Source organism: Watersipora subatra, chromosome 4, assembly GCF_963576615.1.
Source record: "Watersipora subatra chromosome 4, tzWatSuba1.1, whole genome shotgun sequence".
NCBI classification, from domain to species: Eukaryota; Metazoa; Bryozoa; class Gymnolaemata; order Cheilostomatida; family Watersiporidae; genus Watersipora; species Watersipora subatra.
In genome coordinates, this window is record NC_088711.1 from 8,753,689 (window position 1) to 8,768,955 (window position 15,267).

General features: G+C 35.7%; 1 protein-coding gene across 1 annotated transcript; it reads right to left on the bottom strand.

Moving 5' to 3' along the window:
- Positions 1-1,735: 1,735 nt before the first annotated feature.
- LOC137393605 (uncharacterized) lies at positions 1,736-14,370 on the bottom strand. The gene is made up of 9 exons (XM_068080236.1): positions 14,302-14,370; positions 12,736-12,826; positions 11,590-11,875; positions 10,125-10,282; positions 6,434-6,505; positions 5,599-5,760; positions 4,711-4,888; positions 3,729-3,856; positions 1,736-2,240 (listed from the first exon to the last, which is right to left on the bottom strand). The coding sequence occupies exons 2-9, from the start codon at positions 12,789-12,791 to the stop codon at positions 2,039-2,041; spliced, it is 1,242 nt and encodes a 413-aa protein (XP_067936337.1). The 5' UTR covers positions 12,792-12,826; positions 14,302-14,370; the 3' UTR covers positions 1,736-2,038.
- Between the last annotated feature and the right edge of the window lie 897 nt (positions 14,371-15,267).

The window sequence follows — 15,267 nt, forward strand, 5'->3', positions numbered from 1 at the left end:
GGCTAAATATAGTTTATTTTGCTATGATTACAATCAAATTATTTGGTATACAATTATATGATTTCAGTTCGTTTTAGCGTTGGCATGCAAAAACTAGCATGCGAAAATTTCGTAGGTTATAGATGTACATAGAGTGGTATAAAAACCCATAGTCATTATCTAATGCAATCACCTTGTAAAAATCATCATACCTACTAAGGTATCATCAGGTGCCTACTATGACTTTGGTTCATTTTGTGGTATGATCTGCAAGATATAACATTACAATGAACTAACTTACCTTTGAGACAGACGTGCAACCTAAATGCTGAATTTAACTTAGACAAATTTAATTTACTAAACGCATACTTGAAGGAAGTTTTAGTATGTATTTTAGTAAACCTCAAACTTTTAACAGAGATTTTATCATTTACGTTAGTTAATCGTGTTTATTATAATGGATACGAGATATACTGGATAACGGAAAACTGGCCATGGTGAGTTCAGGGACGTGTATTTTTAATAATATATATAATCGGTACACTAATCGGCAATTTTCAAGTTCGAAATAAATTATTGTTGATTTCGTGGGCCGAACAAATTTGCCCTAACGATAAAAGACGAAGAAGCTTCGCGTTGCATATACTTAGGTCCCAAAATATTTCGGTGTAATTGTTCGCGTGAGAAGAATTGGCTTTGACCCCAGATATCGTAATTGAACCTTACGAGAAATCTTTCTTAACAGGGGCATCAATAACGCGTGGCCGCATCAGTAAAATAATAGCTATAGCCGGTATGACAGACAGACATACTTTGAAAAATGTATTAATAGATGTAGACATACATATATATAAACATATGTATACGTACATAAAATAATACCCATGTGTATATTTGCATGTGTATGTATACACGCATGTGAATATATACATATATGTATATATATATTTACATACATGTAAATGTAGCCACTTGGCCAAGTAGATAGGATGTCTGCCTGCAGGCCTGAAGGATTCGAGCCTAAATCCAGTGCGCAGCAGATTTTTCATTCCTAAAACTTTACCACTCTAACTGGACAAATAAACGACAGACCAACAAACACTGATATATGTATATAGAAGATAAAGGTAACTTCTCAATGTGGTAGGTAAAGGTCTACAGAGCAAGGCTACATCCTATTGCCAGAGGATTGTTAAACATCAATGCTATACAGTATATACTACTACTATATATGCACTGGCAGCTTGGACTAAAGATACCCTGGCGGGTTGAGATAAATGTATTTGTAATCCTTGTGAGTTGTTGACCCTTTTAGCTTTTTAATAGCAAAAACATGCTGAGATAATGGCTCAATGAATCTATCTTGGCTCATTTACATTGCTATACAATGGAATAATTGTGGTCATATTCATTACATCAGTTAAAGTATGCCTGCTTGAACTTTGAAGCGCTTGCAAAAATACATGTACTATTGGTTAAAATGCTAGCATGCTTTAGGATCATGATTGTGGGAGAGATCATGATGTGTAACGTAACGATTACAAGCCGACTTCAAGTATCTTATAATAGTAAGTTACCAGTTGTAGTGATTAGCCCAAGTTATTCAAATTAGCCAATTTGCTAATTTTGCCATTGACTGAATAGTCAACTTAGCCAATGGCAACTACATTACCTGCCACTGTTTATAAACTGTTTCTTATTACCTGTGCAACGCCCGCCATTCAACTAGTTACAGTACATATATGGACAGGCAGGGTAGGTGTTTATCGTCTTTATTCAAACATCAACAAAAAATTCGGCACCTCATGCACTGAGCTGAGGTAGAAAAACACTGATAAAGTGCACATTTCTGTACATGATCATATTGTACATTCATTAAAAATATAGAACATAACTAATATTGCATATGGCAAGTGGCAAGTACATGTAGAACTACGAAAACAAGGATTAAAACTCCATGTAGCAAAAATAGAGCTCTTTGCACAAAAGCAAATTTAAAATTTATCATGTTTTATTTGTAAATTAAGGCGTGCATAGCACATTATGGCAATTTTAGAAATTACTCATTGGTGACACCCAAACCTCGCTTGGCGAAGACATCGATATAAAAGCTGGCACCATTGTATATGGCAATGGCATAGAGTAATATTATGTATACAGTGTGGGCTATCTGGTACTCATAGCATAGTCTTGCTACCAGTATGCTGATCATTCCATAGAGTAAATTGAACAAGAGCCAGGATAGCTTCACCTTTTTCTGCCTGAAAGAAATAATGCAAACAGTTCTATCATTCTCATTCGGTCGTTTTTCCTATATCGATGTACAACTCTTTCACAAGGCGCTATCAGTATGCCTTTAAACAAGAAGTGATTATTTGCTACTTATGGAAATGTAAATAAAATGAAGCAAACTGCCAACAGAAAATGTTTATATTACTGCCTGATTACGTAACAAATATGATACAAAATACAGTGGGTCTCCGCCATACGACATTAATTCGTTTTCCGGTGTTGGGATCGTAAGGCGAACATGTCATGATGTGATGTCATGATGTCAACATGTGATTATGATCTGTAATAACATGAAACATTACTATGTACAGTACTGTATGGAGCTTTTGTCTCCGGGACAGACGTAAAGGCTAATGGCGGTGTGAAAGAAACTTGACAGCAACGTGTGTGATACACTAGACTTTTGTGACGCTACGTAGTATAACAAAAACTTTGAATTTAACTTAAATGAATTTACATTACTAAACGCACACTTAACGCTAAGTTGTAATCATTTAATAAACTTAAAGGTTGACTTGCAAAAAATTCATGTTACAGTTATTTGGTATCAAAAGGTTCACCATGTCTTACTCTGCTGTGTTGTAGGTGCAAAATATGTGGAAATGTGATTACAAGCTCTTAAAAGCTCAAAAACGAATGGTTAATCGCAGCCATCACAAAAACGCCGTAGATTGGAATCCCTTTATTCCATTTATTTCATTTAGAGGGTAATATGCACTCCTTCAAGCTAAGGTTAAGAAGTTAAACGAATTTTTACGATAAGTTTTGAGATATCAGTGCTCAAAGTTGCAGCATTACAATAATGATGAAATAGACGCGTAAGGACAATAGACATGGTTTTATTGAATGCGTCAAGTATATTAGTAAAAATATTTTGACGAATGAGGTTGCATGAAAGTGTAAACAGAAGCCATCGTGTTCAATTACGTCCCATTTGAACCATTTTGGAAAGGGATTCCAATCTACGGCGTTTTCGTGAAGGCTGCGATTAACTGTTTGTTTTTGAGCTTTTAAGAGCTTGTAATCACATTTCCACATATTTTGCACCTACAACAAAGCAGAGTAAGACATGGTGAATCTTTTGATACCAAATAACTGTAATGTGAATTTTGTTGCAAGTCAACCTTTAAGTTTGTCGTCGTCTTAATTTTTTATTATCCGTTTTCGGCTTGATGCTTTTTGCTTCGCTTTCGCTATAACTTTTAGCCAGCCTTGTTAAATCATTTTCAGACTTATTCGTCAAAACAGACCGAGCGATGCTGTTCTCTAAAGCAGCCTTTTGCATAATTACCCATTTAATGGCCAATTGTTGATGTCATATGGCGAGAAAAATGCCGTAAAAAGGGGTTGGAAAAACTTCGTACTCCACTTTGTAAGGCAAAAAAACTGTTTGGCAGAGATGCCATAACCCGGGGCCACTGTAAATGTAACTGAACAGACAACTCTAATGTACTCACTTGGTGATGCGACCACCCAGAGTTAGTATATGGTATATTGCTGATTTCTTATTACTGCTCAGCCATCTGTAGCTGGTTAAATATTTGGGGTCCTTAAAGCAAAGGTTTTCTATGACCATGTATAAAATCTGCAACAGAGGAGGTATATGCAGGTAAGTTTAAAGAACCATACTAAATATCTTATTCACAAAAATACCTAGCTCTGAGTCCATTCCCCAGACTATGCATGTTTCTGTAAAAATACAAAATTTACTTATTACCCGTTATATTAATATTGAATAAAGCTTATAAATAATTTTTATGTTTATCATGTTTAGTCATTGCGATGATTGAGTCATAAGTCTCTGTTGAGGAGTTGCCTGCCGATGTATGGGAAGACAAGACACGCATTAGTATTAATGCTAATCAAAGGCATGTTATTATGTATTCCTGTACTCATTGATTTCATGAATGTTAAATTTTAATGAGAGTTAAAATGCATAAAAACAATATTTAGCTTTGAGAAGATTTTGGAAACTAGACAATGCAGCACGTTATAACTTGCGCTAATGATTATAGAGTGAGAAGAAATTCCAGCTCATTCAAAATGTGTGCTGATCATCTAGCTCATGCTGAAATGTGCTAATGGTAAAAGAAGAAAGACTAGCTTTACGAAAATTTACATCCCATTTTTAGTTGACAATCCAAGCTAAAAGTGGAGATTTATAATCATCATAACACTGGTTAAAAATAGTTCTACTTTATAACAATAGAAACAAACTATCGCAAAATGCTCAATGTTTTGATTGCAATAACTCTATGGGGCTAACATATAAATTATGTGATCTACTTAAAATTTCAAAAAAATGAAAATTGGCTCAGCTGATATAGCGGTTGAGGCAGAAACCTGACAGCCGACTTGGCCAAAATTTTATCGATCAACAGTATATTTATATACATCTCACATAAGGTCTACTTCGCTAGTTATCCTCTCTGTACTTACAGTGTGTATTATATACCAACAAAGGGGAATAGCCACGATCCAAAACCAGCTTGGATCGACATTTGGCACGTAGGCAGCCATTGTGCTATTTGTACTCTCGTACATAGATATGTCTGCAAACGTGTGATTGGGATGGAAGTACCAGAACTTGGATGTATCCTCTGGGTACCACTTGAGCCTGCACAAAGTGAGTAGATGTGACAGCGTGAATTGTATGATAATAAAGGCTAGTGAGAGGTACCACAATGCTGAACATGGCCGATTTGTGACACATAAAAAATGAGTGAAAATAAAATTTATATACGATCTCATGAATACAATTTTTAACATAATATTTGGAGAGGAAGTCTTTAAATTTAACCAGTTTATAGATCCTTTATTTATGACTCTGCATTTATATACTGTATAGAACTACAGTAATAACTTGATATACGAGTGTCCCGAAATATGATAAAGTAGGAATACAAGGAAAATTCCGAGCAAATTTTTGCCTTGAAATATGAGACAAATTTGAGATACAAGCATACAAGACAGTTCCTGATGCGGTAGACGAGTATGCGAGAAGCCGCTTACGGGAACAGCATCACTTAGTCTTTCTGGCCGGATCAAAAAGGATTTAAAATGGTCAGCTAAAAGTGAAGATGAAAGCAAGGAAGAAAGAGCCAAGATGGAACAAAAAAGAAAACGAAAACAAAAAACGGATTAATGTGCTTCAAATTATTTTTTATAAGAAAAATTGACTTGAGATACAAGTGAATTGACATATGAGCTCGGTTCCGAAATGCATGAAGCTCATATCTCAAGGTAATGCTGCAGTCGTGAACTTCCTTAGACCCAATGGGTAATTTCAGTAAGTAGTAAAGTATTGACACTATAGCCGTTACTTACAGGTATACTGCGAGATTTGGTATAAGATGTATGTAAGCTGATGTCATTCTGTCATAATCGTGGAAGACAATAGAGTTACGAAAGACGAGCACTGCTATAGCCACAGGACCAACGATGACTCCGAACACCACACCAAACAAAGCTTCATATCTTGGAAGCGCCCTACAAGTTTGATATTCCAAGTTCAATAATAATATAATAGTTTCAATATAATATAATAGTTCAATAATAATTCCATAAAGCATAAATGCCAATGTAGCAAACAAAATAATGATTCGAGCTATTTGAGATTGATATAAAGTTAATTTCACTAAATCTTCCATCTACCGTTTAATCAATTAATTGGCTAAAATAAACAATATCTGCACACAAATTTTGCATGGAGGATTGGAGTCGGCTGCTCTTCAATTGATGAAAATACTAAGGGACTGGAGATCACGGAAAAAAAATCAATTTTTTGGTACAAAGATAACATCAGGACAAATTTGTATTCTGGCTGTTTTAATCTCTATTCAGCATATTTGGTATTTGTAACCAGGTCTTTGAGCAATACATAGTAAAACTACAAGTAAAAGCAGCTGAGGAATGCCTCTTCATGGAATGAAAACTCCTATAAAGCAGAAAGTACAAATCATCTAATAGACAACAATAGTGAAAACTGAGTAGAACTCAAAAGCCTAGATGAAGGCATGTCATAAACCAAGGCATCTTAATCTACCCACAATACAGCTTGGTTTAGCGAGCTAAGAGCTCATATAAAATTCTGCTCCACAAGTGCCTCTTACTTCAATTTGTGTGCTGTACTAGGAGTGAGCTGAGGATGCGAGTTACTCACCAGCAGAACACAAGAAGTACGACATTGGCTACGTAGCAGAAGTCTAAACAGTAGAGTTGCCAGTGACTTTTCCTGCAAATAAAAAAGAGCAAGGTTATTGTTTTTACATACAAGTCTGGATAAGTTGTCAACACAAACCCTATTCCGGTTGAAAGAGGTTTTTTTGACTTGATTCTTGCATGCCATAAAAATCCTACACACTCGCAAAAACATCGCATAGCGATTATAAGCTTATAAAACCTACGTGTATGCAACACACTGAGTTACTGAATGTGGTACTAAACCAGTTTTTTCTTATCGCATGCTACTACCCTAGCAGTCTGTTACAGCGGGAGAGATCGGCACACGTACTCGCTGACTGCATATTTATTCTAAACCATAGAGGGCGAACAATTGGGACAGGTGGTAGTGTGTGGGTTAAAATCCCATACAATGCAATCTTTTTTCAACCTCCCATTGTGGCTTAGAATAGACCAACGGGCAAGACTCTTATTATAGTAAAGATTAGCCAATGGCATTGCTGCCAGAGTAAACATTGGAAATAAAGCAACAACAAGAGTGTTACAAAGACTGCCTCTACAGACAGCGAATAGTGGTAGAACTCCAGTTCTGGTAAAAAAGATTTCAACCAACCAGAATACGAATCCTGCGACTGCACAAACTTACTTCCTAGAAAGTTCTTCTATGGTTAGTAACCAAGGGGTGAAATTTGTGCCAAAAGCTGAGTAAATCTCACATAATGGTTAAAGAGCGAACAATGTTAAATTTACAGAATTTTGATAATTTTAACATATTTCACATATAGTCTAAGTAATATTGCTGAGACTAGCTAATGCGTATTTGCAAACTGAATTAGAGCAATGAACAAGGCAGAGATAACCTAAAAAATTGGACCTAAGCCAGCAAGAGAACTTTGGACCCAAGGCAAACTTTGCTCTTGTCAATACGAAATGAAGCTTGAACTGAGATTACGAATAACCCAACAATATTAGGATAACAATCTGACATTGCTTTTCTACTCATTGTTTCTCTTCATTCTCTATGTCTAGTGTCTATGTCTAGTGTCTGTGCCTTGGCTGACAACCTGCCAATAACTACTCGTTCAATATTTATTCAAGACACTAGAATACGGCTGTAATAATGCATTTTTTGCCAGTTTTTTTACAATAAGTAATTATTACAGATTACAATAATGTTAGTGTATAATAGTAACAATACCAGTGATCAAACAGACTAAAAAACAACTCAAACATATTTGTAATAAACGTCTTATCTCATCGACTGATAAAATACAAAGATTCCGGAATGCTGTTAGATCAGCTGGCAATATTTATCTGGTAGTTGTACAAAGGTCAACTACTGCAGTCGTATGTCACACATACACAAAGGAGTATTTTATGGGATGGGGAGTAACATGAGAGTTTAAAAAACTGAGAAACACTAAATTTTTACATTTTGAGTTATGCTAGAACTACTGCATGTTTTGATTAGCCAACCGAGACCTACCATTTAATACTGCTGAAGATCAATATTTATAGCTGCCTTTGCAGTAGTTCATGTGAGCGCATAAACAGTAGTTCATGTGAGCGCATAAACAGTAGTTCATGTGAGCGCATAAACAGTAGTTCATGTGAGCGCATAAACAGTTGTTCATGTGAGCGCATAAACAGTAGTTCATGTGAGCGCATAAACAGTAGTTCATGTGAGCACATAAACAGTAGTTCAAGTGGACGCATAAACAGTTGTTCATGTGAGCGCATAAACAGTAGTTCATGTGAGTGCATAAACAGTAGTTCATGTGAGTGCATAAACAGTAGTTCATGTGAGCGCATAAACAGTTGTTCATGTGAGCACATAAACAGAAGCTAAAAATTTTCTCATTTTAACTTCTCATTCTGCTAACTTTTTCATAATAATCAAGAAAGTTTCCTTTAAATTTTAGAAAAAAAATAAGATTTGTTGTTTACAAAATTTTGGAAAAGCAACATACTATAGCCTATAAGTATTGCAGTAGTATACTTAGCAAGGCAGCATAATTGAGAGAATTTAAGAATGATAACACAGCAATAACTACATACTTTGTAACATCACAAGTAGAGGTTATTTATGATTTTATGAACCATTACATGAGGAGCTGCAAAACATGTGCTGTCTGCAGTGCTGCGACAAAGCATTGTTTGAAAGGCCAACCACGAAAAAATTTGAACTTTATTTTTAACGTAAGCCGGATAATGGAAAAGGTATTTCTTGAAACCAGCAAAAATTTTCAGTCATACTTCTTTGGAATAGCAGAAATACACAAAAGAGGCAACTCTAAGATAAAATTGATGAAGGAACGAAATTGTTTGAAAGGCTAAAGACAGAATGCTGCTTCCTTTAGCCTCACCAGGCCAATTGAAACAAGGTCCAAGGTTGAGGAGATTGCTATAAAAATCATTTCTTACGAACAATCTAGTAAATTCTTATGGGACTCAATTCTTTGGACCATATAGCTGGTCTGCCAGCTCAGTCATATTCTCTAGGGGGGACTTTTAGGAGTGAGAGGTAGTAACAGTGATTTGTGTATAAATCATGTGTGGTCCCAGCAGGCAACTAAGGGCATCCAAAAATATACAACGCTGTGCACAAGAATCACGGCATTGCTGTATGCTGACCTATTTATGGCACCCACTTCAGGCGACTGGAAGAGAAAGTCCACGCTAGGAAAAAACTCTAATGTAAATGACAGGCCAACCCATCAGCTGATCAGCACTGAGTACACTATTCAAATGAGGGTGAGGCTAATAGTCCATTCTTATCAATATTTTTGTGACAGTGCAAACTGCAAAGTGCACGGATCTAGTAGAGATAGAATATAGAAATTTATGTATATCAGAGATGGAGTATATAAATTTGATGTTGTTAACAAGAAGGATCAAATATAGATACCACGATGAGGTGATTTGAGATTATTTTGGACAGTTACCGTTTAAAAAGGTATCTATCTTGGTCATGATAACAGAAGGTTCTGTGTGGGATACAGGATAGAGTATCAAACTGTCATACATGAGACTGAATATTCAAAACATAGTCTAAAAAACACTCTCTCCCAACAGCAGCTGGATGCCTCTCTGACTAGCTGTGATCTCTGTACAACCTAGTCTGTGTTATGCACTGAAGAGAAAAACTGGAAAACGATTATTTTATTAGCGCATCTATGAATCACTCCCTGATGACTGCCCCCAACAAGTTGCGTATCTTTGATAAACTTTGCTTTAACATTAAAATAACTAAAGCCTGTTATCACTCATGAACTCTTCCTCAAATCGCTGCAGGTTATCATTATGTTCGCTGCATTGCTTAATATGAATCGGGCACTTCTCTGGCCATGGCTCAGTGTCAATACCTCACTGATATAAGAAAAGAGACGTGACAGGAAGGCATGTCAAACCTTTCATTGTTCAGAATTAAGCCTCAGTACTTCACACGGAAGCCAGTGGATTGTAGCGACTCCTAGGTGTATAGATGGTGAGGGATCACTATAGACAACCCTCGTTTGTTGGTACTTAAACAGACGGGGGATGCAATCATCAAAAGAGCCACATATGGCTCGAGAGCCATAGGTTCCCTACTCCTGGTATAAACTATAAGTATATACTTTATGTATAGTATATAAGTATAAAGATAATATTTGAAAGAATAAAAAACTTACGTGTACATAATGACCCTGATAAGGTAGAGAAAAGGGAAGGCAACGGTGTGGTAGTACGGGATGAACCATGGGAACAGAGTAGACGCATAGGCCATAATGAGTGTTGTTATGACAGTCGTGGCAAATATCAACTTGTATTTGATCTTCTTCGCCTTTATCTACAATAAAGTAGTGAGATATCAGACTAGCAGCGGTGTCTTGTTCAACGCTGTCGGCAGCGTGTACATATCATCTTCCTAAATAAAATATCAATGAAATTATCTTATCTTGGTAATCTGGTCAAAGTTTCCGGCACAGGAATAATAAGTTTGTGCTCCTAGTAAGAGAATTGTAACGTAACACGACTCCCAGCACACGCACTTATAATACTCTACCGAATACACTGAACAAACCGTAGGTCCACATAGATTTTGACAGAAAGTCTTTTAGAAAACTTATCAGATGTCTTCTGAGCTGATGCTCATGCGAAATGACAACAAATTTTTTGTAATTTTCTTACAGTAAATCCTTATAAATCATAGTATAACTAGAGCAATGTAAACACAACATATAACCGCGAATAACAAATTAAACAAATAATTGTCTATTAAAACTTTCACCTTTGTTTCAATAAAACACCATGTGTGGTCCTACAGTATATTCCTGTTATAACCAGAAAGCATTGCAAAAACAAATATGCATGGCAAATAAAAGTGTTGAGCTGTCTCAAGTTCTGAACAATGTTAACATTGTTAACATTTATTGTTAATAATGTTAACACTTATTGTTAGCGATGTTAACAGTGCTAAAATTTATTGCTAACAATGTTAACAGTGCAAAGCTGATGAAAAACAACTTTTGTGAGACTTATGTTCGGCAGCGATTTGTTTGTCAGATTCTTTTGATGGTATTGACACAAGGGTCAGCAGAAAGTGTTTGTTTCAAATTATTTTTGTTAACTTACAGCTCCTGAAATAATTCTATAAGCAAAGAGGGTCCTTTTTGGAGTTTTGAATGGTTAAGTGGAACCAATAAACTGACGATTATAACCATTATTTTTGTGATCAACCAAAATAGAAAATGAACATCAAAGATCACCCTGAGATTACACAACAATGGCTGATGTACAATCACTGTGGGTTTCACCATAAAACAATTTAATGAGTGTAATGCATCTTGAAGACAACACAGCCTGGTCTGAGGAGCCGCTGAAGCATCATGTGAGAACTCTAAGCCAGCAGCCTGACCAACGGACCCTTTTACCTGAGTCAGTTGATTGTAAGCAGCAAATGATAAACAACACCACATTAGACAAGTGATAGTCGCACATGAACATTTCAACCAGAAACAAAGAGAGACATTCACTAAAACCTTAGGATACTCATAGGCGTTAAATGAACTTCTACCTGACTTTATTAAGTGCATTTAGAACTTTGCTAAATAGAATGTCTCACTTTGAGGCTATACTCGGCATGACATAACTTACCTGAGCGTAGACCTTTTTTAACTTGTCAGGTGCTATAGCCTGTAGCTCCGGCTGGTGTTCATCGGGACTATCGGCACTGCCCAACTCCGATGACAGACCAGCGAGTTCTCCAGTCTCACCAGGAATGTGAAGTCTTGGTAATTTCACGACGCTGCCATTTGCTGTCTGTGTAACGCTGTTAACACTTATAGTCCTTTTTCTTTCCTCTTTCTTCAAAGCTTTCTCGCTATTAAATTGATGAGCATCAAGTGGTGTGAGTCCATTGCTTACCCCGTCTTCACTAACTCTACAATCACCATTTTGAATGAGTGTATACTTCACTGAGTCCATAATGAATGTTGTAATGACTACTAGCCTAAATGTAATAGTTCCATTTGCCTTAGAATATTCTAGTAAGACGCCATGGATCAAGCGGCTACTCTTCAACAGTCTGATGAAACTATGAAATGTGTATGGGAAGGTACACGTGTATTGGTGTTGTTCAGTTGGCAGTTAAAATCATTGATTGGCACTTAGAAATAGCCAACCAGCTAGCAGTAGAAATTATCAGACCATACGATTATAGTAAAACAGCTACCACTACATGACGCGATCCAGACAAGCAAGCGCGGTCATTGGAGGAAGCTGACCGCTTCACTGAACTAGAGAAACTAGTGCCCTCACACGCACCCAGTTATCCCTTGTAATACGTAGTGGCGTATGATGTAATCTTAAAATACGACAGCTTATTATGGCAATCAATAAGTGCTGCTCTGACTCCCACTTCTGACTAACAGCTTCTTCTTCAGAAAGAAAAGTAATGTCACTATTCATCCACACAGCAAGATCGGTCATTTTAAAACATATTTGTTCCATTTTTTCATGAATTTAATAAAGAATGCTTAACCGTCATTTTATCGTTTTTGACAAAATTTTAAAGGAATAAGAAGATATCGATAGGCAGATTTTAACATTTTTAGCTATGTCAGATTTGGATGGATACGGTACAAACTAGAGACAGTAAACTCCAACGCATAAAATATAAAAGAAACCTCCACGAAATACTATATTGATAGCATCACATCTACGCAGTAACAGCTAGTGTAGAAACAAGCATTCACTATATATATATAGACACAAAGATATCATGCTACAAAAAAAACGAACCTGTGCACCAGGTGGGGAGAACTTTTGCTGCTACGAAACATCTCCTCATCTTTCATCTCACTGATATGAGAAGACTGACAAAGGCTCTTTACTAAAATCACATAAATCAGTGACAGCATAGACTAACTAGTGCAGACAAGTACAATAACAGCTATCCTCAGGGGTTCTGATTCATCCATACACTATCTGCATACAATTATCGTCATACAATCACGTTACCAGCTGGACCATTGGACGGTATCGTGCTACATGTTACAAAGGGCGAGCAACTGGTGGCATCACAGGCACTCTTTTGTTACATTGGACATTGAAAATAAAATGACACTTGAAATGACCAATAAGATCTGAGATAGCAAAAGGTCTGAGACCCACAGTTCACTTCGAGTGCCCTTTGAATTTTGATTAAGCAGCGAATATCTTAACTATAGCCAATCATATCTCGAGAGCGAAATATGTTTAACAAATTTAGTGAATAGAGAAAAACTTAATGAAATGCTACTTGTAAAAAAAATCAAAATCGACATTTAGTGTATGATATAATAATTAGAAAGCTTATCTGTGATGTGTAACCGACAAGTTACAGCGTTCTTTCATATTAAACTTGTTTGATCTGTTTATTTGCTGGAATTGATCAGTTTCAAAGTCTGTTATGTTATTCAGTAACTTTGAAGGTTCACTGTAAGGAACTGTGTCACGTTTTTTCCCTATGGCTACAATGTCTAAAGAGAAAAGCTTCTCAAAGCATTTTACTTGGAAACAGATGATCTGTTCTGAGAACGAAAGAAGTAACAGTATTTACTATTAGGTTTTAATAGAGTTGAAATAATATTTAGCTAATATGTGCCTGAGCTTTCTTTCATGACTCTTTAATAATACCAAAATAAACTCAGTAATGCTTCATTCTATCTCCTCAATCAAAAATTCTCTGTGCTTTTCTAAAAATCAGAATTTAACATTTTAGAAGTTTCTTTCCAACTGATAGCCACTGTAAATGGAATAGGCCTATTACCTTTCTTGGATCTGTTAAACGTTGCCACGATCTCCATTAGCTATGTACAATTGTCTGATGTGGTTTGAACTAAATTTATTTGAGAAAAATGATTGCTATTCTGAGCTCAGGTAGTTCAAAAAAGCTTTATGGGGACCTACCAGACATGTTAACCTAACCTTTTAACATAGATCTATTAACTATACTGTATAGTTAATAGGTCTATGCCTATTATATCACATGGCAATTGAAAGCAGACTTATTGATAGTCATCTCCACACTCTCGCAACTCAACCTGTAAAAGTATAGAAGCTACAAAAAAGCTCACTCAGAGCATACGAAATATTACAGGTGCCTTTAAATTACACCGCCAACTTACATCACTCCAAATGATTGTTTAGTACCTCATCTTTTCTTTTCATGGACAACAAATTTTTGTATAACATCAATAAAACTATTTAATTGCAAAGAAATTATTTTGTAAAATTTATTTTTAGAATGGTGTTTCTGTTTACTATTTTTTATGTACATGTATCTAGCATTACAGTTATGAGGAGATAACTCCGAGTTGAACTAACCTTGTTCTAAGAATAATAGTGTCCTGCACTTTGACCCTCTTTCTGCATTGTGTTGAATGCACACTTCGGATTAACTAAATAAAAATTATACACCTCTAATGAATGCAGCAACCTAATAAAGGCGCAATGCTAACATTTGATCCCACTGATTATATCATAATATAATACTGTAATACATGCATTGCACCCTTTGTTGATGAATAATCAATAAATCAATGAAGCAACCTGCCATTAGCTAGTCATCCACAAATCTAGAGCTACAGCTAAAGAGACGGTTCACACTCAGCTAAAACCAGAAACTTCTTAGACTATATACAATCAGTCGCAATAGTAGTAGTCATAAACATCTTATAGTTACACTAATATGGGAATCCGCATATTCATCAGATTAAGGATTAGACGAAATAAGTAAAATTCCTGTCTCGGTAACTTTTAAGTCTTAAATTAAACCACGGGTTATATCCAACAGACATTTACAGTCATAGTTGCTTGTCATTATTTTACGCAATGCATAGTCACCAAAAATAAAACAATTTGACACAACTAATACATGTGATAAAACACAAACTAAAGTTACACTAAAATCTATTTATTGATTTAACAATATTGCTCCTTGTAGTTAAATATAGCACACACCATTAAAAGAACAACAGAGCGAGCAAAATTAAGATTGCAGGCTGCAGAGAAGAATGTGTTTATCTGATACGCATCATTCAAAATTCCATCTTTTTGCTTCTATCGGCTCTATCGTATCAAATTGATATATTACTTAATATACTCATGAAATTTGAGTAGTTCTACGGGAGTTCCTTCTTTTATATACAAAAATACATTTTGCATAATTATCATATTATTTTGCTCAATTTGATTATCAATATAGTAATCATATTATAAAAACATGGTGCAAAATTTTTGAAATATATATATCTTCAACAAAAACTCCGGAAAAAATACATTAGTGTTTTA